General features: G+C 41.0%; 1 protein-coding gene across 1 annotated transcript; it reads left to right on the top strand.

The window, feature by feature from the left end:
* The first annotated feature begins 653 nt into the window (after positions 1–653).
* Positions 654–25,676, top strand: CNN3 (calponin 3). Its single transcript, XM_074832546.1, has 7 exons — positions 654–841; positions 20,313–20,434; positions 20,885–20,951; positions 22,339–22,476; positions 22,978–23,094; positions 23,845–23,991; positions 24,557–25,676. The coding sequence occupies exons 1-7, from the start codon at positions 785–787 to the stop codon at positions 24,902–24,904; spliced, it is 996 nt and encodes a 331-aa protein (XP_074688647.1). The 5' UTR covers positions 654–784; the 3' UTR covers positions 24,905–25,676.

The raw sequence follows: 25,676 nt of genomic DNA, 5'->3' as shown, positions 1-25,676 counted from the left end.
GTAGTTCAAGCCATCAGGCAGTGCAAGAGTTATCAGCCCGAGCGGCTGAGGCCCTTTCTAGCAGCCAGCCCTCCCCGCGGCCCGTCACCGCTCAGGCCGGGCTCTCCGGGCGCTCCTCTGCGCCGGCGGGCGGGAGCGCCGGTCCCGCACCGCCGGGAAGGGCCTGAGGAAAGGCATCGCCCCGCCACGGAGAGCCACCGCCGTCCCCCCCGCCCTCCCGGCTCCTCAGCTGCTTTGCCGGTGCTGTCAGCCCGGTCCGGCGGGGGGGGGCTTCCCGCCGCGCACCAGCAGCTCACTAGCCGCGGCCGGGGAGGGCCGCCGCTCCCTCACCCAGACCCCCGCTCCCGCTCCCCGCCGGGGCGCCGCCAGCGGTAGGAATCCGCGGCGGCGGCGCATTCCGCGGCAGCTCCCGGCGGCGCTTCCCCGCGGCGGCCGTCGGTGGCAGCGGATTCCTTCCCGCTGACGTCCCCTTGCTCCGCTCCGCGCCCCGCCCGGCCCGGCCCGGCCCGGACCCCCCGGGCGGTACCCGGCAGCGGGCGGGGCGGGGCGGGGCGGGGCGGGGCGGGGGCCCCTCCCCCGCGGCCGCGCGCCCCCTCCCCAGGCGGGCCGGGAGGGGCTGGCGCAGCCCCGCGCCCGGATTGGCGCGCGGGCGGCTCCAAAGGCCGCGGGGCCGGGCCGTGGGGGAGGGACTAGAACTTTCCGCGGCCGCGGGCGGACTCTCGCCTCAGCCCGGAGCCGCCAGCGCCCGCGACCAGCGCCCCCAGGCAGCGGGGAGACCGCCGACATGACCCACTTCAACAAGGGGCCCTCCTACGGGCTGTCCGCCGAGGTCAAGAACAAGGTACGGGCGGCGGCGGCGGCGCGGGGCTCGACCGGGCTTTGTCTGCCCCGGGGCGGGACGGGCCGGGACGCGACGCGACGCTTCGCTGCCTCTGGTCGCCGGCGGGGGCCCCCCGCCCGCCCCGCGCGGTGGTGGCACGGGAAGGATGCTCCCGCCGCCGCCCGCGGGACGCCGCTGCCCTCCCTGGCCCCGCTCGGGAAACTCTCTGCCGCGGCGGGGACGGGAGAGAGTTTGTCGGCGCCGGGCGGACCCGTGCGCGGCGCCGCGTCCCGCGCTGCACCTGCCCGCGCCGCGGGCCTTGGCGCGGGACGTCCCGCTCGGCCCCGCGGCCGCTGCCCCCTCTCCTCCCCCCAGGCCCGTGCGGCGGCCGGCGGCGGCGCGGAGTGGGTGGGCGCGGCGGGCAGCGCGGAGCGGAGCGGCACCGACGAGACGCGCGGCGCGTCCCGGCCCCCCGCGCGGCGCATTCCAGCCGCATGACATCATGGGCACGGGCGGCGCGCGGCCAATCAGCGCGGGCCCCGCACAGACCGCGCATTGTCTGCCCGGCGCGGCCCCGCCCCGCCCCGCCCGGCGGGGGCACACAAAGGCGCGCGGGGGCCCCGCGCCTGCCGGGGAGCGGGCGCGCGGGGTCCCCGGCCCGGCGCTGGCGGGGCCTTCCCGGAGCGCCCCGCCCCGCCCCGCCCCGCCCCGCCGGGGGCGCCGGCAGCAGCGGGGGGAGCGGCCGCCGCTGCCGCGACAGGGGCTTGTCACAGCACCCGGTGCGGTGGTTTAAAACGGCAGAGAAAGTCACCGCTGGCGGTAGCCGAGGCTTTGCCGCCGGAGAGCTGTGCGCCTTGTGTGCGTTGTTTTACTGAGTTGCTCTGGCTTGGCTTTGATTTTTCTCGTATTCCGTGGAACAAAAGGTGCTTATGTTAGTGTCCTGTTCCACAGACTGTTATCTTGCAGCCAGCAACTACCTGGCAAGAGGAAAAACCTCTGCAATAAAAATTATGCCGGTAAACAGCTAGGGATAAGTTGATGCTCTCCGTCTTTATTCACAGGCTTAAATTCTAAATGTGGTATTTAGTAACTAGTTATTTCACACGTCTGGTTTCAGGCTTCAGCACATCCCCAAATCCTGTTTTACTTGTGGCCGAGTAGAAGGGGGAAGAGGGAGAAAAGTAGTTCACTTTAAACATTATAATTTATGCAGAAAGTCTAAGTTAATGTGTTGGGAGCTTCACAAAATACACTTTATTGGCTTTCTCAGGATGGTTGTGGGTTTCTGCTATAAAGTTTGTAACCAAATGTCTTCCAGAGCAATTGTTTCCAATGTCTAAACTCAGTGATTTATCTACACCGTCACAATCTACATAAAAGACAATAAACCGTATGCTGTGTATATGAATTAGGAAGAAATGCTCTTCTACTTTAAAAAATGTTGACAGACTCATGTAGGTTGTTTAACAGGGATCGCTTTATGGGGACAAGATGGGAAGAAGTTCTTTGTTCGTTCTTTCAGTTTCTTACTGTCATCAGCTTTCTTAGGGCCTCCTGAGAGGAACTGTTCCAAGCCCGAGGGTTTGAAACTGGTGTATTTCACGCCTGTATGCAAAGGGCCGTCTACTTCATCATGCTAAGTGTCTGTTATTTCACTCACTTTCTCTTCTCTCTTCAATGCAAATATTGCAGAGGGGTGGATGTTCTGTGGCAGCTTCAGTTTACTTGTATGCAGGCTTCTGCTGCAGTCCTTGGGAATGGCAGTGCAGCAGTGCCATAAAAAACTATTCAAATATGCTAAAGACAAATGAACTCATCTCCTTTAAAAAAAACAAGCAAACAGAAGAAACAACCAACAACAAAAACTCCGGCATAATATATAGCTTTGAACTTTGAGAATGTTGCTCTTACTGTAAGAGATCAAATTTCAAAGCAGTTATATTATAGACAGATACACTGCGTACCTCCTATCTAGTATCTTGCGTGGATCTGCGTATTAGATATGTTTCCGTTTCTCTATATAATTCTAGAGGATCAGAGAAAAAGGTCTCTGTAAAGATCAGAAATTCCTTTTTCCAGATCCTTCCGTCTCATAAAGATTTGAAGAACAACATCTAATTTCCAAATCTTGGTGGATCATTTTTTGGTACTGATCTTAATCACACTTTCTGAAACACTGACCTTCATGCAAACTATTGTGTTGTTTGTTTGTTTAATGTGGTGTTGGTGTAATGTTTGTAAGTGGCTATGGTACCTCCCTGCTTGAATGATGGTGAATGTTAGATACCCTTGTTTGAAATTTTCAGTGCTAATCTCCAAGCAGTGTTTTTCTGCAGAAAAGACGTGTTGACAGCAATGCTGCCTGAGGGCCCAGCTGTGCTGGACAGAAAAGTCTCTCGGTTTTGGTTTTTATTCTTTATTTTCTCATTTGGCATTGTATTAGTGTTCAGAGAGACCTTTTGTCTGCTATGGTATTTGAATAGATGAATATAACATGTCCTGATGCTTTATAAGAATTTTGTTTAATTGATGTTCAAGATTCCATCTCTAAGCTTACATCTAAGCTTAAAATCTTTGTTTAGATTGGTGTTTAGGGCTTTTTTTTTTTTGCTTTTTTTTTTTTTTTGTCCTTTTGAGGCTCCACTCTTCTCTTGTTTTGCTCCTTACCTTAGTTCACACTGATAAGGTGTCCGGTCTCTGTTATGGATCTCTTTTCCTCATTCGTACAAAGAAAGGATGGAATTTGTATACTGGTTCCCAGCTGTAAAGAAACTCGTCTGCATGAGAAATGTGTAGGTAGTCAAACTAGTGTAATCCCTTTGAAGCTGATTTCATGTTTACTTGAGATCACAGAAGATACTTGATCCAAAACAAATATTCAGTGAGGAGCCCTTTAAGCTGATTGAAATGGGTAGTTTCTTCTGCAGGCAATAAATAATTTTCTTCTTAAGCAATGGGGAGAGTTTCTGCAGTACATGAGGTTAGCATTGGTTGAGATGGTGATGCAATTAGATAAAGCTACAAACTAATGTTATATTTGTCTCTGATTTACCACTGAGGAAGGTAAGAAATTAGAAGAAGCTTTTGCTCCATTGTCTCGCTGCATAAGGTGTGGAGCAAACAGGAACGCTGGGCAGGAGAAGGAGAGGTTCCAGTTCTTTCAGCTGCTTCCTAGTGACTCCACCCTTCCCATGGAAATGGTAGTTGTATCAGGCAGGCATTTATCTTTTCCCTCCTCTTATGTTTGATACACTGCCAGTTTCATCTCCCTGTGAAAGGAAGGATGGACAGAAATATGGTCTGTATGGGGAGTTAAACTGCATAGCATTTGGCTATACCGTGTCTTGACTCTAGTCTCTGACCTTCCTTCCAAGCCATCTCTCTGTCAGGAAGCTGGCACTGGTCAGTACCATTTTCCAAACTTTTTAAAGACAGCAGAGTAACTGAGGTGAGTCTGTCCTTGCAGCTGCCACCCTGAAAGGTCAAGCGCTTAGTGATATGGAAAAGGAAAGGAAACAAACTTTTTAAACTGGAGGCTGTTAGACAAATGAAGCCTGTAAACAGGCTATTTTGCAAGTGTGCAGAAGGGCACTAGTACTTCCTGCTTTTCTTCTTGAGGGCAAATGCAGATTAATGAAAAATTATTGAAACCTGTGGTGAATAATGCTAATCACTCGTAGGAATGATTATTCTGTTCCTCCTGAAACTGCTACGGAGAAAATTCTTGTACCATATTTCACTTACTACAGGCCAAATAAACAGATTTAATTGCTTTGTCCAGAAATTACTCTTTTATGAATACTTTTAACTGGGAACCAGATTCAAATCATTAACTTTCAGATTTTTTAATTAGAGATTTAATAGCTAGAGGAAGATTTGGCTGCCTGTAGTTGGACTGTTAGGCCTTCTCCTTCCTGTTTCTCAGCCCTCCTTTCAAAACAGTAACAATACCCTTTTCCTTCTTAAAATGTAACTGTTCCTACTATATACTTGGTTTACCCTTCCATACTTCCTGTATACTGTTTTCCTTTAGCAAATGTTTAAGTTTACTGACTGAATTTTATGAACCTTAGGTAACAATGTTTGCTGCTGATAAAGTGTATTTCTATTAATGTTGTCTGAAATGATGTAATAAAAATGGAGACTGTACTGGGTAAAGGCAATGAAAACTTACACTTTGAGAGCAGAGGTGGGGTATCTTCTGTGATAATATCTGACAGTATAGGATCTCTGCATTCCCATTCTCTCATACATGGATGTCTATGTAGCTTTTAAAGAATTAATATCTTTAAGTTACAGGGTTTGAATTAAAGTCATGTGTTTAGTTTAAAATAAAATCACCCTGCGTGACCTTTTCCATGATGTAAATCTTGAGTTTGTTGCATGGAGAATAAAAACCCAGTATTTTGCTGCTGTCAGAAATATATAATAGAAATATATACGCTGAGATTTGACAAAGGGAATTTCAGAGGAAATAGCAGAAAGATTTTACAAGATCAAGCATTGAATGTCAGTTTGCTCAAATTAATTTGTGGTTTCTGATAGTTGATCATTGCTCTTGAAGTTGACATTTACTAGCTAAATATCAGTTCCAATGTGCATGGCACTAAAATATTGCTCTTTGTGTCCAATTTCTGTATTTTTTCCAAAACCTGAATTTTTTTCCAGCTGGATCTAGGCTTTAGTAGCAGATCTGCAGTTCAAATGAACAACTTCACAGCTTTGTCTTCCGGAAATCTCTTAGTGTGTTAATCTTCAAGCATCCTATTTTTATAATAGCTGTTCCCAAACCTCCTTTATAATTGTAATACACAGAGATTAGTGAAATGCTGAGTGAAAACTTCTGCCATAGGTTTAAGTTGGGAACAGCTAGATGCGCAGAATGCATTCAACATAAGAGAATTGTACTTAATGGTACAGTTTTGATAACTGAGTCAATAGCAAAACTGTCCACAAAACGTAAAAATGACGGTGGAATAATTCCATAGCTAAACTTACAGTCAGTCCATGTTTGGCACAATAACTACATATACCACTTAAAAGACAGTGATATAAACAATGAAAACTTGTATTTTGTCAGTTAGTCTTAAGATGCTTTTTTTAATGTATTAGCAACCAAATGATGAGAATTCTACAAGTTATTTACAATATCCCTGCTGGTTACTTCTTTCTGATGCTTAGTTTTACCTTGATTGACAATATTAAATTTCAGTAACTTGGGTTCAACAACAGTTCCTAGAACATAGTCCTCCTGCATGCTTCCCTCCACATCCAAATCATGGTGTGCTCCTTTTCTGGGCAGAAGCCTCTTACGCTTCTGAGAATGTCTTTGCCACCTCAATTGCTGAAACATGAGGTTAGCCTTTTGCTGGAAATCTTGCAGAGGATTTTTTTTTTTTTTAAAGAAACCCAGTGAAACACTAGCTTTATTAAGCTGTAGTCACTTATTAATTTGTATTCTCCTAGTGTCAGATCCCGTGTGTGAAGAGTTCTCATATTGATTGAGAAGCGGTATTAATGCAACAGCCCTAATCAATAGCTATGTGTCTTCATTAGGGTTTTTTTTTTAAAGGAGGAAGGTATTCCAGCAGTGGAAAGAATCTTAACTGCAGTGTCTCCGTTCATCTTCATCCTTTGCTATCTACCTCAGTGTGTCTGCTCTGTCTATCTTGATGTGTCTAATCCATTTTCCTCTTTCACTGTTACTATCTCAGGACACGTCTGCTGTTCTGAGCACTAATCAGGTGTAGGTTTCCAATTCTGTGACTACTTCTATTGAAGTATTAATACTACAGCAGTAATAAGGAGACCTACTAACAACTGCAAACTGATGGTGATGAAACCTATGTAACATTGAGTTGGCAGTTCATACCTATGATACATCTCTTTTTATGATAAGCAGAAGCAAGTAGTTTGTCATGGAAGCACTTCCCTTGCCAGCAACTTGGATGTTAGCACCCCTGCCATCTGCTTAAAGTATCCTTTGTTTGTCAGCCAAGCATTGCCCATTCTGCACGCTTGCCCAAGCCCACAAACAAGGAGACTTGCCTTCGGGAACCTTTGCACAACCCCACTAGCTAGACATACCCTATATCCATTTCACTTGCCTGTAGCCCCCAAGTAGGTGAGATAAAACAAACTGTGAAAGTGGCTACCCTAGTGACATTTGTCAGCTGTTGCTGTAAACCACCAACGCAGGAGTTAATTTCCTTTTCTCAGTGGTTTAAATTCCCAGTAAACCTTGACATGTCATTGCCAAGTTGACAGTTGTCTATTGGAGTCCTCATATGTCTCAAAACTGCCACTTGCAACAGTGCACAGCCATTCTTGAACTGCAAGACATGTATCGCTGTCCCATGTTAAGCCCTGTGTGAGGGATGTAATTTCCAGTTTTGTCTCTTGGCTTACACCATTTTTTCTAGGAGGAAGGTGATGAATGGCATGGCATAGCTGGGATTACCTACCACTGCCTCATGAACATCAAAGCAGAGGTGGAGCACTAGACCAGTCTGCTCCTGTGCGTGCATGAGGACAGCACAGATAGAAACTGCCAGTGCTGCTGCCAGCAAAGCATGGTGCCTGAATGAATTAAGAGTGAGGATGTTTGCTGTAAACTTCTGTTATGTTTAACTTTAGGAAGCACACTATGTCTGCACTTTCAAATTTAAAGCACTTTTTGTGAATTTATAAAATGTATTATAGTGACCTTGGTTCTGGTGGATTAATAAACTTTTTAATAAAACTTTTACTGGTGATAGAAAAACATAAAACTTGCTGAGGTTAATGTTTAAGGGTGTGGGATAAGTGTCAAGTCTTGCATCCTTTTCGTGCAAGCTCACGGTATACCTCCTCTGGCCAGAACACCTCTGAAGAAAGCAAATAGAGTTTGACAGAGTCATAATGATTAAATGGGATTAGTAGCCTCAGAAAATAAAATGTTTAATTTGTGTTACAGTAATGCTTGTTTGTTTAAAATGTACAAGTGAATGTGCTTCTTGTGCAGTTTTGGAGTTAGACTTAGTTTAAAATTTAGAGAAACATACCTATTACATTCCTGTTGCTGAGTCAGTACCCTTAGAAGATGGATGCATGCATGCATTGTTTTGGGATAATGGCACATCAGTGATTTTTTTTTTTCTAACTTCAGCATTTTTTTGTAAGAACATTAATTTGGAGGCTTTTTCTTGCCTCCAAATAATTTATAATTTGCCTTGGAGAATAAAGGATAGAAACTTCTTTGTACTCAGAATTGTTAGCTTCTGTAGCTACGTAACACCATATACACTGTGCATCTGACACATCCTTTTAAGGCAAACTTTGTAGAGATTCCCATCCCTTATGGAACTGTACAGGAAAGGCCTTCAGTAAAAATGGGCTTGAGGCCAGGACACGTAGGGCAATTTGAAACAGATTTTTTCAAAGTGAGATCATGTGAAAATCCTTCTTTTTTCTTTAAGAGGGACTCTTTGGCTTAAAAATTGCTTTTTGTAAGTATCTGATTCTAAACAACTGTTAAGTTGTATAGCTATATTCAGCAACAAATGCTCTCTTTTGCGTAAATATTTTTGGTTTTGCAGTAATGCCTCAGAGTAACTTATGTTGCTGTCTCTGTTTAGTGGGATTGAATTACAGTGTTTTTCTCAAAACCAGTTTTGACTTTTTTCAGGTGGGTGGTTCTATGTTTGGGTTTTTTTCTTTAAAAAACAAAAGCCCCCTCAACACCACTACCACCACCACCCCCTTTTTTTTTCCCCCTCCTTAAGCCAGTGTAGAGTTTAATAGATATTAGGAGGGGAGACATAATTAAACTTCTTGTTACTTATATAAAACTATCTCTCACCTGAAGCAGATACAATTCTGGATGTATAAATTACAAAGACTTGAAGACGTTAGTCACACTGGAGGAGCTGGCAGTAAGAGAAAACCATTACAGCAAGGCATGAAGTGCTGCTGTCACAGCTACGGTCTAGTGCCCTGTTTGGACTCTCACCAAACTGTCTTACCCATGCAGCTGGGCCAAGCAAGCTTTAAGCCTTGGGAGTCTGAACTTACTCTGGTCACTGATCCTTGCTTGCTCCTGAAAACTGGACTTTAACTGTTCAGTGCCTTTGCTGCTTCCCTTTCAAGTCTTCACCTGGTCTTCTAGGGTCTAAACAGGATTTTTTTTTGAGGACTTTATTTAGGCAGATGTCCTTTTGGTTACAAAGTAATCCTTAAGAGGTATAGTGTAGTGAAACTGTATGTGGCTTGTACACACACCCTGCAGGACTTGAACACCAAGTCTTTTCCTAGATTTGGGCAAAACCTAAATATTTCTGCACTTCCTTGCTGTTCTGAAATGCTTTCATGGAGGTACAGTCTGATCTACTGCAAGTCCTAGCTGGCTGAATGATCGATGGATTCTTAACAAATCTTCCTACCCAGCTTTGCATGTTTGGACCATGGCTCTTCCCAGATTAAAACCGGATGTTACTGCTATAAAAACCTTACTTTGCTTTCTTGCTAAGAAAGCTCTCCTGTTATATTGCTTTCCTGTTGGTATTTCCACTGCTGCAGCCTCTTATTTATAGACAGAGAGCATTATCTTCGTATTCCTGGTTTTGCTTGAATAAGAGTAATTTAATTGAAAAGTATTTTTCTGTTGTCCCTAATCAATTGACTACATGCTAGAAGCCTTCTAAGGCAAAACAGACACATGCATTTGGGATGGGATTTGGTTATATTCAAATGTTTGTGGTGAAAGCCAACTCTTGCCTCACTGCGAATGTGGGCCCCACCAGAGCATTTCCCTTCTGTGCTGAGCATGGGCAGAGCATGAGTCAGAGCTCAGGCCAGCACCCACCAAGTGAAAGGATGCGCTGGAACAGGACCTGTACTTCAGCTTCTGTTGATATTCCCACCACCTGCCCAGCGTGAGCTGCCACTGCTTTGGTTAACTTCGTAACACTACATGGGATCAATTTGAAGTTACATTATATATCATATCTGAAAGTCAATACAGGGTTAAGTTAATGAAGCATATGTAGTTCAGACACCTGTCTATTGTTCCAAGACTAAATGTTCTTTGCTTATTTTTGCAAGAAGCTGTCCTCTTACCTTGCTGACATCATTGTATTAATTGTGCCCCAATAGAAGTGAAAAGTTACAAGTAACTTTCTAAGAAAATAGAGACTTGCCTTTTTACTATGGTCTGCCTTAATAGCATCCTTTAGCATGAATAAATGATGGTATAAAAATGTTTGTGATATGGAAAGGTACTTCTATTTGAAAGAATCTAGCAGGTTTTAATAAAAAAATGAACAGAAAAGCTGTGAGGTTAAACATTAGAGATAAAGAACTGGTCTTTGAATGAATGGAAAAGAATTAGAACAAAACATAACTAACAAAGTTAGAGTCCAGTCAGGGCACCTGAGCATTTTGGAACCTTAAATAATTGAGGATTGGGACCTCTCTTGCATGTCATTTGCAATACAGCATTGCCCACACATACTGCTGCTTGCGTGTGTATTTCAAACCTACAGTGAATTCAGGTGTGCAGCATAATGAGACTACAGCTTACCTTGTGGTATCCTGAGTTTTGGATGCAGTGTCTACGTGCATCCTCTACCCACTCCAGCAGTGCCAACTGTTCTTTCTGCTCATGCTCAAGTGCTGAAAAATGTTGGTTTAGAAGTTACTACAGGGTAGTAACCTGTAGTAACTTCTAATGAGAACCTCTTAGGAGTTTGACTGTCTTTCCTACTTCAGCAGTAGTACTTTCTTCTTAACAAGTAGTACTTGTTATAAACTTCAGTACAGCAGGCTTATGGCTTGATTTTTAAATAACTTAAGCTACATTTTCATTAAATAAAAGGTTGATCTAAAAGTTCATCTAATCATAATTTTTTTAAAAATACCTGTCCAACTGTCTACTATGCAGCTTTTGTGACTTATATGGAACTGCCTGTAGGAGCTATGTAAATTTCAAATACTGTCTTACTATTCTTAGACTTTCTTCAATAATCTGCTAAATTTCAGTGGTAGGCCTTTAAAGATTTTATTACAAAATAAATGTTTTCTAATGTGTGTTTGGTCATCACTTTTTTTTAATATCACATTAATTGTAGATCATATTCTTCTTAGAACTCTTTTTATGTGGTTAAAGCACAACTTGCCTGGGTGGCCGTATCTGAAAATATTTGATGTTTCCTGGAATATAATCAACATTATGCATTACCTACTGAACTTCAACTGGTCAGAGACATACCCAGGAAAGGAAGGGGTGAGATGGAGGGCAGGGAGCAGCAGAAGCAGATTATTATGTTTCATTCTTTGTGCCGAATTCATTCTTTCAGTTTTTTTGGTGGTGGTAAAGCAAAACAATAGCAGCTGATAGGCAAGATATTCTAAAGCCTATGGTGTGAAATCTGCATTTCTCATGCTTCTGCTAAGAAAACTACCTGAACCAGAAAAATGTGCTATGTGTGAATTCAGATTTTGATCTACTAACTGTATGAAAGATAAATCTAGGCGGACTTTGCTGTCTAGTAGAAACTAAGGAACTTCTCAAGAAATCACTTCTTTCACCTAAATTACAAAAAACACAGGTTGAATCATTTTGTGCAAGGATGAAGTGATGGTAAGAATGAGAGAAATCTGTATTTTCCTTATGAATACTTATCACAGGCACCTCAATTAGCCTGTTCAGCTAATGTGAGTTCATGGAATTAAGTTGAAGCAGGCTGACAGGTGACCAAATAGGATCAGAGCAGTCGGTGGGAAACACTGAGCACTATTAACTGGGCAACCCCTGTTACCTTGGGACCAGCAGTGTCATACGGTTTATTTTTCAGTCAAGCCTATATCTGGGATCACGAGTGGTAGTGAGCAGTCTGAGCTTATTGGGTGGGGGCAAAAGAGGTGTGAAAGGAGCGGAGTCTTGAAGTTTACTTTTGAAAAAAGTGGTGAGAAAATGCAGCATGGACTGTGCCTTTGCTGGAGAGGCAGAGGGAATGTACATTTTGAGTAACATCTAGCAAAGCTTGCATTTGATAGGCTTCAGTTTTCTTTAACTTTTTTGAGAGGTATGTATGAGTTACTAATTAGCCACTTGCTGCTGTAAAACATAATTGCTCTGATTTTGGTAAGTGAAGCTGGCTTGAAGAGAAGAAAAGAGGTGTGGAGAGAGACTCAGACTAAAATAATCAGATTTTCTGATTCTGTTTGGAAGGTGAAGTCAGAAGACTTGTCAACACGTTTGGCCCTTGGGGAAGGGCCACAGAGTCACAGTACAGTTTGCTTGTAATGTGACATATTTTAAAAGCTGTTCTATTGGTGAGAAAAAGAAGTAAACTTGAAAGAATATATAATTTCCTGGATTGCTGAAGTAGCAATAGATTAGGAAAGTACTGTCAGAAAGATACAGTGATCATTGATGTCACCGTTTCTCTGTTTGCTGGCTGTCTAGCCTTTGAGAACTCCTGTTCCACCAGAGTTATAGTAGACATCATCTCAGGAGACGCTTCCTGGGTTACGACTAGGAAAACTAGATCATTTTCAGATTTTTTTTTTTTTTTTTTGCTGTTCATGCACCAGATTGTTCTCTTAGATTTCCCCACCCCCACTCCCCAAAACAAGAGTAACCAGGTGTCACTGAAGTCTGCCAGTACAGCAGGGTACCAATCACAGAATCATCTAGGTTGGAAAGGACCTTGAAGATCATCTAGTCCAACCGTTAACCTAATATTTCCAGTGCAGTGCTCAGCACGTTGTTTCAGAAGACATCTCTGTTAGTGATGTCAGAGCCTGCCCAGATCTGCTGTGTTGTATCAGAGCTCAAGCCAGTCATACTGGGGGTGGGTTTCAAACCAAGGAGAGTCTGTTCTCCTCAGGGAGTAACGCTTTTGTGCATTGGGTTGGATCATCACAGTCTTAGCTGAGAAGAAATTTCATATCCCAGTGCTTTTTCAAATGAAAACAGCAATTATTTGAAATAATAGGTAGTGAATATTGCTGGAACCATGTTCTGCAAAGAAAAATAAACTCTTCAGCAATATACAGACTAAAGATACAGTTCAAAGGTACTTGATATCAAGAAGTATAATGTATGCTGGCATGACCAGAAGGTGCTACAGCTGAAAGTGGAAGCTGATGACTAAGGAGAATTGGAGTTATAAGCCAGAAAACTGTGACTATGACAAAAAATTATAAGAACAAGGAATGTGAGAAAAACTGTGAGAACAGATTTGAATGGGTGTGAGCATTATAGTAATACAGCTGCAGAGAACGAGAGGGAACCAGTATTCAAAGGGCAGGTGTACATCTGAGTTGTTAGTGCACTCTGAGGAAAGAGATGGTAACGTTTCCTTCTTGAATAGTTTTCAAGCTGTCACAAAATCATACTGGATAGCCAGGGAGTAGAACACTTAGTTCGTCCAGCCTGCTGATCTGGCAGCAAACACCATGCATGACTACAGGCATCTTACTTGTAAGATGACTTGGAAACTTTGAGACATGGCTTGTTCTTACTTCACAGAGTTTAAACTGGTGCCTATAGGAATAGTGCCAGGAATTTTGGATTAATGCTTGTCCATCCCTCTTTTAAAGATTGTGGCCTAAATTTTGATTTACAGAGAAAACAGTGAGATGTTGGCAAGTCGTCAGTTATGCTACACATAACAAAAAAATACTGTTGAATATTAAGCAAAATGGATACAGCTGTAAAATTTTTGTGCTAAGTAGCGTAGTGAGATTTAGCGAGATCTTTCAATATTAGTGTTAACACAGTGTGTTCTCTGCCTTTCTGTAAACAGTCCATAATGACAGAAAACAACACATATTGAAATAGCAGGACATACTTAATGGTGGCTTTCAGTTTTTGAGGTACTTTGCCCTTTGGCTTTCATCTGGACTTTTACCTTCCCTTTACCTTTGGATTTCTCATGCACAAATATGCCTCTTCTGACATTTGCTTTTGCATGCAATCCTGGTCAACATATATGAAATTAACAGGGAATTTTAAGTTGTCCTTATGATGTTAGTGGCTTGGTAGCTCAAATGACAAGAAACTCCACTTGACAATAACTTTGGTAGCCTGTCACTCCCTTTTCTGACACACTTTCAGTAAAAATCAAAACCTTGTATTTTCCCACTGTCTTAGGTTCTCTGTCTCAACTTAAAGGGTATGCTATTTATTCTATGACTAAATAACCACTCTGTTGTCAGACAACTAGAACTGTTCTGCAGAAAAATACTGATTCTGTCCTTGTCACTCTCTCTCACCTCTGAAGCTGAAGATTAGACATGTACAATAATCTATTTACATCACAGAATTTTAAACAGAAAGTTTTAACTTAGTTGTATAATTAAATAAAATAATAAATCTAGAAACCCTTTCTTCCTGCTTATGAGAAGAACTCTTACTGTTCTGTGCCTTTTTCTTGGTCGTTCACATAACCAGTAAGCTCTTAACGCTATTTTTTTGTCCCAGACATTTTGCTGTGTAAATTTTAGATGTGAGATTCAGAGATGTGTTCTGGAATAGCAGGTGATGAACAGAATGGGGCAACTCAGGTGCCAGAAGCTGGAATTTTGGAGACTAATTTGGGACTGGCCATGTAGTCTGCCTCACTCCCACTTCTGAGGACTAAGGGCTTCCAAGAGCTTCTGCCTTGATACCAGGAGATAATTATGCTTTCATCTTTCTCATCATAAAGCCTTAAAAAGGGGAGGAGAAAGATCTTATTGCACACTAGTGCCAAGCAAATGATAAAGAAGTATCAGCATTGGTATCTTTGGCCTCTGCAAGACAAATGGCTCCTGAGGGTAGTACTTATTTAAATGCAAAGGATGTTTGTAGGCACCACTGAAACCACAAAAATTCAGTTTCACTCAGATAGTTCCAAATTAATAAAAACTGAAAAGTTGCTATAGGAACAAATTGCTGCTTAAAATTTAAACTGTACAAGTTTAGGTCTTAAAAGCTGGAGTTTTCCCATAGTTATCTTATTTGCTTTCAGTAGTTTATGACCTAGATGTGTAAAACTAATACTAAAACCCCTGGCTAGACGTGGATTGAATTCAGTATGAGATGAATATGCTGCCATACTTACTAGAAATCCAGTAAGCTTTCTCTCCTCTATCTTTTTTTGTCTGAAAACTAGTAATTTTGTGTCACTTTAAACAAGGATATAGGCCACACCAAATTTCTCCCTATGAAGAATATCAACATCTAAATCTTAGAGCTTTATTTTTCTGTTCACTTTGGTGAAAAAGTATGTGCGTAACCTCTTCATTTACTATCTTGGAATAAAGTCCTGGCTATTTCTCTTGCTGTACATAGCCCTGTACTTTATTTACCTTGGAAAACAGTGACATACCAACCTATCTTGCTGCACTTTTATATGCATATAAATCTAGGTTTTGTTGACAAACACGGTTCCTATGATAGAGTTGTTCACTCACTTTGACAAGCATATGCTCTTATTGTTAAAACTTTTGACCAGAGAGCAGTTTCATCAAATGCTTGCTAGTACTTTAAATTTAGCGTGCTGCATGTTCAACATTTGACTCCTGCTGTGGGGGCATAAAGCCTGAAGCTTTAGTCAAAAGTTTCATCAGAACTAAGAAATGCGAGCTATTATGACGTGATGGATGACTTTGAAAGCTTTCAATCTTTTATACCTGCTTTTTAACTTACTAAGTTTTCTGTTTGTTAGTCCCAGTGACTTGTAAAAAACTATGCAGTGCGCTTAAACTCTTTCTTGAGATACTGTTACAGTATTTTTCCAGCGTAGCAGCAATATAGACAGCTGAACTCTTAAACTGGAGATTTGGCATGTATATAGCTCTTAGTGTACAGTGTGTACTTTGTAATTTGGAAAAGATTAGTATAAAAGGACAATTGAAAGTCCATATGATATCATTTATTGTGTGAAATACTGGTTAACATCATCACTCAAACTTAACATGCTACAGGCACACTGAGTAACTTCAAGGGACACAGACAGATCATTAAAGTTGGCCAACATAACTTCAGTTGTTTCCAGGAATCCATACACTTGACAAAAACAGTGATGACTGCTGTTCTTGTACTACAGATAGAGGGGGGGTTTTTACACTGTAAGAGGTCCCAAACAGGAAAGTCCTACCTGAACAGAACAAGATGCAAGAACAGGGTATGAAGTCACCAGGGGAATCAAGTTTAACCCAGGAATTCTAGACTGAGGCATATATTGGCATAAATGTGTGTATATCAGCTTGTAAAGGGCAGGTAGCACCTACTCTTCTCTTCCCACAACCTTAGATCACCTGTAATTTTGACCACTTTTATAAATTTTAGTTTCCTTTCAAAGGTATTTCTAACTATTAAATCTATTAAATTAACTCTGAAGCATCAGCAAAAAGGGTAGCACTTACAACTTTATATAAGATTTGTCAGAACAAAGTAACGAAATTAACAGTTGGCTTCCTGCTATCTGGTTTTAAACTTTTATAAAATCTTTATATCCATTGCTACAATTAAATCTTTTTTACAGTGTTCTGAAACTGTAGGTTTTTTCATGGCACTGATGATGTATACTTTGAATTAAGCTGCTTAGCTACTGCTTTCAGCTTTAGTAGATGGTTTTTTCTTTTGCTGTGGACCTGTAAGATTTAAGTGTCTTCTATGAAAGTTGAGTACTTAAAAAGGATCAAATGTTGGCATGTTGATTAGTAGTAATGGAAAAAGCCTTAAAATTTTTTTCATTTATATCAAAGCTTTCAGCTTCCCCTCGTAGATAGCAATCAAAGGAAAACTGGAACAGCTCAGATAGACGTGGAAAATACAAAGTATTCACTTAGTGTTACATAACTTCTGGTTGTGCTATGGGGAGTAAAAGAGCTAAGAATTCAGAGTAGGCATAATGCCTTGCTTCTGGCAGTACCTGACCTGTCACTCTCCCTGTTTAACCCTTCTCGTCACATGTTTAAAACCAGGTTCTAAAGTTTCCACATTTCTAGCTTTTCAGGTAGCTTGAGTATAATTTTCAAACTATCACCACTCTTCACTTTATGTAACCTAGTTTCCCACCAGTTCAAAAATCGGAACAAAAACTTTGCCATATTTAAGTCAAACTGCACGGTAGTAATGACAATTCCAAAAACTAGCAGATTTAATAGTAATGGTTTTAGTGGCAATAAGTTTCTTCATGTATATAAGCATTTTTTATTTCCTATCTCTATATAAGCACTGTAGTGATACCCCAAGACAATTTAAAACCTCTTGAAAAACTCAAGATTTGAACAAATGGTAAAGTACTCCAACATAAAGTAAATATTCTTCAGGAGAAGTGATAAAATTCCATCCGATTACTTCTAAGCTCCCCAAGCAACGGGGGCAGCAATTTAATATTCAGCGCAGTTGTAATCTCACATATGGAATGCACTTAGTATTAAGTGAGGAAAATTTTTGCCATTTTTTTTTTCCTTTATATGCTCGTCAAGAAAGATTAAAATAGCCACACTTGCAGAAGTCTTTAGGGTTCTTACTCTTACTGGCTTCCATATTTATTTTTTTTTTTTAAACACGGGGAGGGAGGAGATAGAGTAACCTTTAAAATGTGTCTCTTGGTGGCATGATCATGGATGTAATTTCCTCTTTAAAAAAACCCAGCAATTACCAGTGCTTAAAAATAAATTAAGTTGTAGAAAGACTATTCCAGACAATTCCAGCTGCAGGATGACTAACTATGACTTAACGTTGTCATTAAGCTACACTGAAGCAGAAACTGCCTGAATTTTCAGAAAGCACAATGTTCGTTACATTTCCAACCAACTAAAGAATTGTGGAAGAGAGTAGCTTAAGCATCTTTGTGTACCCACATGGCATGTTAGAATGGCGATTTTAACATAGTATGGACAGTCAACATACAAATGACCAGCCTAAATTGTCTGCCATCTTCTGACTGGAATATCAGAGCATACCAAGTTCTGACCTTTCTACGAATCCTATTTCTTCTTTCGAACTGGTGTACAGAAATATGTTATCTACTGTATGTCTTGTCTGTACATGTAACTTAAGATTTTGTGGGTCAGATCACTTTTGTAAGATCTCTGTAGGTTCTCTAATGTGTAAGTGTGTGATGCTATGTTTCAGTTTTTTGGGGGATGTTTTGGGATATTTCTCTTTGCACAGATACTTTACTTACTTTCACACAAAATAATAGAGTCAGTTATGTCCAAGACTGCTGCTCTTCTATAAGTTTGAACAATTTAGTTGAGTCCGGCCAAATGTTACTGGGGAGACAAATTAAGGCTGTGATCGTATAGGCCTTGTTTCCATAGGAAATCAAATAGCCATGAAAAGTAGTTTGCAAGCTAATCACCAGGTTAGGAAGGAGAAAGATGATAACCAACTTCCTCATACACCATTTTCAAGAGGGTAACCTTTCTGGTAGCCTCTCAGAAAAGGGGCTACCCACCCTTTACTATTATTACCATCACTTTAAATGAAGAATGTCATTGTGCTGCTTCGGATGCTAAATTTAAGGAAGGTGCAAGAGGACTATCTGTCACCCAAGAGACAAAAATGCAGCGGCTTCCTCTACGAAGCTGTGAACTTCAGCTAACTTTTCTAGTCTGCTTCTCATCTTGGCTGTCTAATATCCAAAAGGCATGATTAAAAAAAGAAGTCATGATACTTTACTCACAATAGGCAGTATTACCTGAGCTCTCTTCCTTTTTTCTTCAATGAGAAAAGGGGTATCTTGATTATTTTAGACTAGCTTTGGTCCAAGCACTGAGGTACCTGTCATCTTGTGCAGAATATTGCACAAAATTTTACACCTTAATCAGATCTGAATAAGGAAATGGGTTAGTCCATTATCCTGATCTGTAACTAAGGCACCATAGCACCACTATTACAAATAGTCTAAGAAAATAAGTATTACTCAGACAAGTTTTTGAAGTAAAGCCAGAGATACAGGAATTTTCCATTCCCCTTAGAAGAAAAATAGAGAACAGAATACTGGAATTTTTAGTTTGGTAAATTTGGAGTTGGGAATTACTAACGCCAGCCAAAATGTAGCAATTGCCTCTATCCAAGTAATTCAGATAGGTTGGAATTATAATCTCCTGCAGTATAAATAGCTGCTAATATCTGGCCTTTCTGGGCTGAAGTCTAAGACTATATGCAAAAAGTCTGAAATTTGCATTTTGATCTGAATGTAAGTGGCTTTACATGAGTTTCTTGTTCAGAATTTGTAAGCAACTGATGGTAGCTAAGATGATTTTCCATTAGAAATACTGCAAGTGCATTCTGTGCTTGCTGGTCAGGTTTCTCACGGTAGCTCCCTCATTCCCCGTCTTGGTTCCTGACCCATGCGGGGCAACTTCTAGCAAAGGTGGGAAAGCGTTGCCAACCTCCACGCTGGTGGAGGTTATTTATGCTGTAAAATCTTGTGCTCAGATAACTTGTTTTGTGTGCAAAGAACGTAGCAATGCTTTCAATGATATAATCCCTTTCCTCCAACTCGCCAATATCGATAAGTATTGCAAAAGTAACAGGTTTAGGCTGAAGGAAGTTTGAGCTGCTTTTCAGTGTCTTTAGGGGAGGGCAACAAAGGGCAGAGAGAGTGAAACATGTGCCCCGTTAGCTGCAGGCATTGTTGAAGTTTACTGGTTTTAAGCATTCCGTTCACGTGGATTGATTTCTAGTGAGTGAAGCATAAGCTGACACACTGAGTAGTGAAGTCTGAACATCTGGAAAAGGAGTATTTAAGTCACCTTGCTAACAACTCTGGGCTTCTGTTTGATGCCTTTAACTTCAAAGGCCATTGGAGGTTTTCTCTTTGCAATTAAGACATGAGATCACAGTTTATTCCATCAGAGTCTTCCAGCAAGTCCAAAGAAAATAGAAATAGCAGGCATACTAAAGCTTAAGTTTAAAAATGACACACAAACAATGCCCATAATCCCCAGCAAGATAACTCTTAATGTTGTACCGACAAGGAGAAAACTTACTAGGTCATCTCCATTAATCATAATCTAGATAAAAAAGCAAACCCACCATAATCTTTGGCTGAATAATTTCAAATCTATTATATAAAAGTTCCCATGTAGAAATCTACATCTGAGCAGTAGGCATGGCACGGCAATTCAGAATTCTTGTGTTCATAACACACTATTTCACTTCCTGCTGAAGTACAACTTGGGTAGAATATTTTCTCCAAAGAGTCCTCATTTTTCTGCAGCTGTCAAAAGACTATTCACAAGCTCCAGCAATTCTTACAGTAGGAAGAACTGTTAAGTGCTTCAAAGTGCTAGTTGCAAATAAACGTTTAGTAGAGCCATAACCATTGTAGTAAAAGGGATAAAAGACTTACATCTGTACTCTGATATTTAAAAAACAGTTTAAAATCCAGCAATAAAATTGCTGGATGAATGCTATAGCATACTCTCTGAAATGGATGGGGGGGGGGGGGAAGAGTTGCAGTTTTCTCTGGAAGTAACTTTATAACTGCTTGTGTTACAGATTGCCCTGAAATATGACCCCCAGATAGAAGAAGATCTGCGTAACTGGATAGAAGAGGTTACAGGGCTGAGCATTGGTGCAAACTTTCAACTGGGATTAAAAGATGGCATAATCTTATGCGAGTAAGCATTTATGAAGTAACCTTATTTTTAGCAGTTTTCCACTTTTGAGGAGCTAAGGAGGGACTTTCTGAAGACTCCCCTTCAAACACATCAACAATAATAGTCAAAGATAGCTGATAGCAGGGTGGGAGAGAGCTTCTTTGAAACTGTGGAAAAGAATGAAAACTTAAATCTCCTTTATATTTCAGCAAAGATTTCTGAGTATTTCTAAATTTAACGGTGAAGCTCTTTTCTATAATAATCAAATGGCACACAAAAATTCTTATGGTCTGTTAGACTTCTTAGACCTGAGATCTGAGCTAGGCACTCTGTATAAACCAAAAAATTAACCATTTTGATGAAATTAATGCAACTAATAAAGCATGAGTGAAAATATTCTATAATGCCTGCACAGATGGTATAAGGATGAGATTTATTGTTTAAGCATTTCCCTTTTTTTCACCTCCCCAGGCTTATAAATAAGCTGCAGCCAGGATCAGTGAAGAAAATTAATCAATCAAAACTAAATTGGCACCAGGTAAAACAAAAAAAACCCAGAACTACACCTCTAACCCCTCCAACCCCCAAACAGTTCTTTTGTTCTGTATTAACACATTTGCTGTGAATGTGGTACACCTTAAATCTTAATAGCACCAAGTTTTGTATGATGCGTACACAACAGCTGAGGATACTGCATACATAAACAGCATTTAACAGAAAGCAGCTATAGCTGAGATGGCTCATAAATGGCAGTTGAGTATATATATTTAATAGTAGTTCTTTAGCTGTTAGGTGAAATTTCAGATGGAAGAAGAACATAGAGTCCTACAGCAAGGCCTTTTTCCAAGTTAAAAAAAAACTGTTAATTTTTTATTAAATCACAACTGGAGTTTTCCATCCAGGCAGTGCTGCAAGGTGTTAGGTCAACAGCTTGCCTGTACCTGGGCATCACTGTATGAAGTGTCCTGAGAAAGCAGCTGGAAAGGATGGGGAGGGAAAGGACCTGAACAGTCTCAGAAGAAATGGTTGTGTAACAGAACTCAGAGAACAGTATGGTACAAACTACAGTATATATTTTATTTCAGTATATCCAGATTTGATTTCTGATGAGTGCTCTATCTAGCATTTGTCCCCTACAAGGGACTATGAAAGGCAACGTGCATTTAGAACAAGCATTGCAAGGGTTGCTGGTTAGAGTTGACTGCCTTTACTGTTCCTGGGTCTGGCTTAATACTGCTGTGTCAGCCTCTTGGTTTTGTTGGCTTTGAACACTTCTAATACAGTGAAGGATTTTTATTTTTTAAAAAAAGTCTTAATACCTCTTAAGACTTCAGAAGGAAAGATGAGATTCAGTCCTTACTCCTTGTACTTCATATTGCTTCCCAATTTCTGCAGCGCACAATGCTAAAAAATGTTGCTAAACCCCAAAAGCTTAGCTGAGTTTGTCCTAGGAGGTGAGCAAAGTAATACCTTCAAACCAAGTTAAATGTTCTTACTATCTACATAGTTATGATTTTATTTTACTCAAAATTATCAGTTGCTAAAGTCAAATAGCACGGACACTATATTGAATTTTCCAGTTTGAAACAGGTTTTAGATTAGTATTTCTCTGAGAAGGGACACAGTCGAGGCAGTTTTGTCATCAAAGCCCCATCTAACAAAGTATATGATACTCACTGATGGAGAGATGCCAGACTAGATAAACCCTTAGATTAATTTCTAAAGTCAATGTTAAAACTGAGAAATAATCTCAGACTTCCCACCAGTCACTCTTAACCATGCCAACTGTTTTCTCCAGTTTGCACAAGGCAAAGGACTTGTGTAAAACAAGCAAAACAAACCAACCAACACCAGAAACTTTAAAATTACTTAGTTTCTGAATGGAAACACTGAGTAGAAAACTGGCTTTTTTTGTTTCTGTTTAGCTGGAGAACATTGGGAATTTTATCAAAGCCATCCAAGTGTACGGCATGAAGCCACATGATATTTTTGAAGCAAATGATCTCTTTGAAAATGGAAATATGACTCAAGTACAGACTACCCTAGTGGCGCTAGCAGGTCTGGTAAGTATTTGTACCCCTGGAATTGGCACAAATCCACATGCCAATCCAGATGCACCCTTACCACTCATGTAAATACAGAAAACAGCATCCAGCCTGTCGGGAGGGGATAGATACTACTGTTAGTCTGAGATACTGCAGAGGGCTGTGTCCTACCACATGCCTCCAGGGAAGGCTTGGAATTCAGAGTTAGGATTCTTGACTGCAGATGGCCTTGCTCTGGAGCTGCGTGTGCATACACAGAACTGGGCAGGCTCACGGGAGGACGCTAATGCCTGCAGAATATCCTTCTGACAAGATGCTTGAGTAGCTTTGAAGTGCCACTTCCAGTGGCACAAGGCACTATTACCTTCTCTTGCCCCTGGCACAGAGAGTTTCTTGTAAGAGAGAAACTTGCTTGTGGCATCACTTGAGGGTCCAGGGTCAGGGCTGTAAAGCCAGTGTTCCAGTAGCAGAAAATACACTTTAAACACTGAATACTTTATTTTTCCTCTCCCTAAATAGGCAAAAACGAAAGGTTTTCATACTACAATTGATATTGGTGTCAAATATGCAGAGAAACAAGCACGAAGTTTTGATGCAGGAAAACTAAAAGCTGGTCAAAGTGTAATTGGCCTGCAGGTAAGTATGAAATTCAAGTTTGCAATTAATCTGTTATATTTGAGAACAACTTTCCTGTTTTGATTAATTGATATATTGTTTATGCAAAAACAGCTGCAGAATTATAATATATTCTTATCATGAAAGGAGGTATGAGGTTTTAATTCTTGTAAGCAGTTGATTTGCTTTATAAACTCAAGTGACTGCTCGGAAGGTTTTTTTGTTTGTTTTAAATCTGCAACAAGAGTGATAAGGAGGAAAGGAACAGCTAATATTTAGCAGTGTCACCTCTGTCCTCAGAAGCGGTTTTAAAGTAGGAGTCTTTGGATAGCTAAAGTTCCTTATATGGTAGAAACTTTTTTTCTCTCCACTTTCCTTAATAGTCATAAAACCTAAAATAACTGGCATAAAACCTTAAAATTCCTGTGGTAGAGAAGTTGTGGCAGTGTAATTGAATCATTACTGTCCGAGGTAAAAGTTACTATTACATTCTGATGCATACATCTATTCTAATTGCAGTGCAGTTGGGCAGATGCCAGTCACTGAAATGCCTTAGGATGACAGTTGCCTTTATTTTTCCTTTCGAAGTTCAGTATGGAGAAAGAGTAATTTATTACAGGTAGTGGTCAAGCTACATGAGGAAAACATGCACTGTAATTACTTTTTCTGTCAGCCATCACAGTTACCAACCATGTTTGTTTCCTTAGACTGTGCTTACTGTACAAATAAAAATCACTTTTTTCTGTCCACCTCTTCCTTCCCCCAATAAAGATGGGCACCAACAAGTGTGCCAGTCAGGCAGGCATGACTGCTTATGGAACTAGAAGACACCTCTATGATCCAAAAATGCAAACTGATAAGCCATTTGACCAGACGACAATTAGCCTACAGATGGGCACGAACAAAGGAGCCAGTCAGGTAAGCAGGACTGCGTGTGACACTTGTAGAGCGGATACAACTCTCAAGCTGGGAGAGCCCGATGGGATAGGAACGAGCACCTGTGAGTTGCGTGCAGCAGCAGAGTCTAACTGGCAGCAGTGAGGGTACAGTTCAGCTGTGCTTTTATGCAGTAATTGAAGAACTTGAATTTCTTATCACTAACCAGCGTGTTCTGTGCTGAGTATCTTAAAGCATAAAAATGACCTGGTGCTTCTAGAATTTCCAACTGGCTGTGTTACACCAGAAGAAAACAGTAACTTCATTTCAAGTACTAACTAGAGAGAAGCAAAAGAGAAATTGCTTCCTGGGCACTACCTCAGTCCAAACACTTAGTGTATTCTTTCCAAAGAGGAAACTAAACTGGACCTTTCTGCAAGGACTTTCTTCTGTGACTTACTGGTGAACATATGCTGCTGTGCTGTGTTTTGTTATACTTTAACCCTACTTTCTAGCACTTCTAGGAAGGCGTACTGGTTGTACTCATAAATCTAGTAATCACAGCTCTTGACCTTCTTACTGAACCTCTACAATCCTGTTTTCTTAGGCTGGTATGCTGGCACCAGGTACCAGGAGAGACATCTACGATCAGAAGCACATATTACAACCTGTGGATAACTCAACTATTTCATTACAAATGGGTACCAACAAAGTAGCTTCACAGAAGGGAATGAGTGTGTATGGGCTTGGACGACAAGTGTATGACCCCAAGTACTGTGCTGCACCAACAGAACCTGTCATTCATAATGGCAGCCAAGGAACAGGAACTAATGGGTCAGAAATCAGCGATAGCGATTATCAGGCAGAATACCCAGATGACTATCACGGAGAGTACCAAGATGACTATCAAAGAGATTACCATGGTCAGTACAGTGACCAGGGCATTGATTATTAGCCTTGCATCAAAAGTTCAGTATTAGTCCATTATTTTATTCAGTAAGAACGAAACTAGCCTTGTGGAATTGTTACCTGTCTTTCCTACACACTATGCTTAATGTACCTTAAGAAATATTGCCTTACATACATTCCTTTTTCCTTTCTCTGCCCTTTCCCTGTCTAGTTGCCTTTAGTGCTGTAACAGTTGTAGTCTACAGCATAAACAATAACTGCATATGAAGTAAAAGGAATACTGTGAAAGGGGGAGTGCTGTTGTACAGCCAGGTTGTCTAATAAGGAGCTATGCATTTTCACAATCTACTTATGTAGGTATTTACATACCACATTAAGCCTTCATTTTACATATTTACAGCTTTTCTATTTTCCAAATGAGATAGAAGAATTTCATGCTTAAAGTTAAATGTGGTCTTTGCCAGTTAAATCGAAGACATCACATTAGTGATTTAAATATCATCACTATGTTTCTAAGGTATTGTTTGCTAATGGTAAGTCCTGCATTAGACATAAGTGTGGATTTGTGATTGTGTATTCATTCCATTATCAACACTGACCAACTGACCAAACTTAGAAATAGTTGTCTTACTAAAAAAGGGAGCTTGTACAAACTCTTGAGCCAACAGAAGTCCCATGGTTGATGGTGCATTTACCTTTTATTGTGCCATAATATATCCATGTAGAAATGCTTTTTCTTCCTTGAACTGTATTTATTGCCACACTTCTCAAACTGATCCCAGTGTATTTTTATAAATAAATATTTTTTCTTAAAGGTA

This window comes from Strix aluco, chromosome 8, assembly GCF_031877795.1.
Source record: "Strix aluco isolate bStrAlu1 chromosome 8, bStrAlu1.hap1, whole genome shotgun sequence".
NCBI classification, from domain to species: domain Eukaryota; kingdom Metazoa; phylum Chordata; class Aves; order Strigiformes; family Strigidae; genus Strix; species Strix aluco.
This window is presented reverse-complemented; position numbering and strand designations above follow the sequence as displayed.

Coding starts and splice junctions, on each gene's coding strand:
- CNN3 (XM_074832546.1), top strand. CDS start 785: ATGACCCACTTCAACAAGGGGCCCTCCTACGGGCTGTCCGCCGAGGTC. Junction 842..20,312: donor CCGCCGAGGTCAAGAACAAG/GTACGGGCGGCG, acceptor CTTGTGTTACAG/ATTGCCCTGAAATATGACCC. Junction 23,992..24,556: donor CGAACAAAGGAGCCAGTCAG/GTAAGCAGGACT, acceptor CTGTTTTCTTAG/GCTGGTATGCTGGCACCAGG.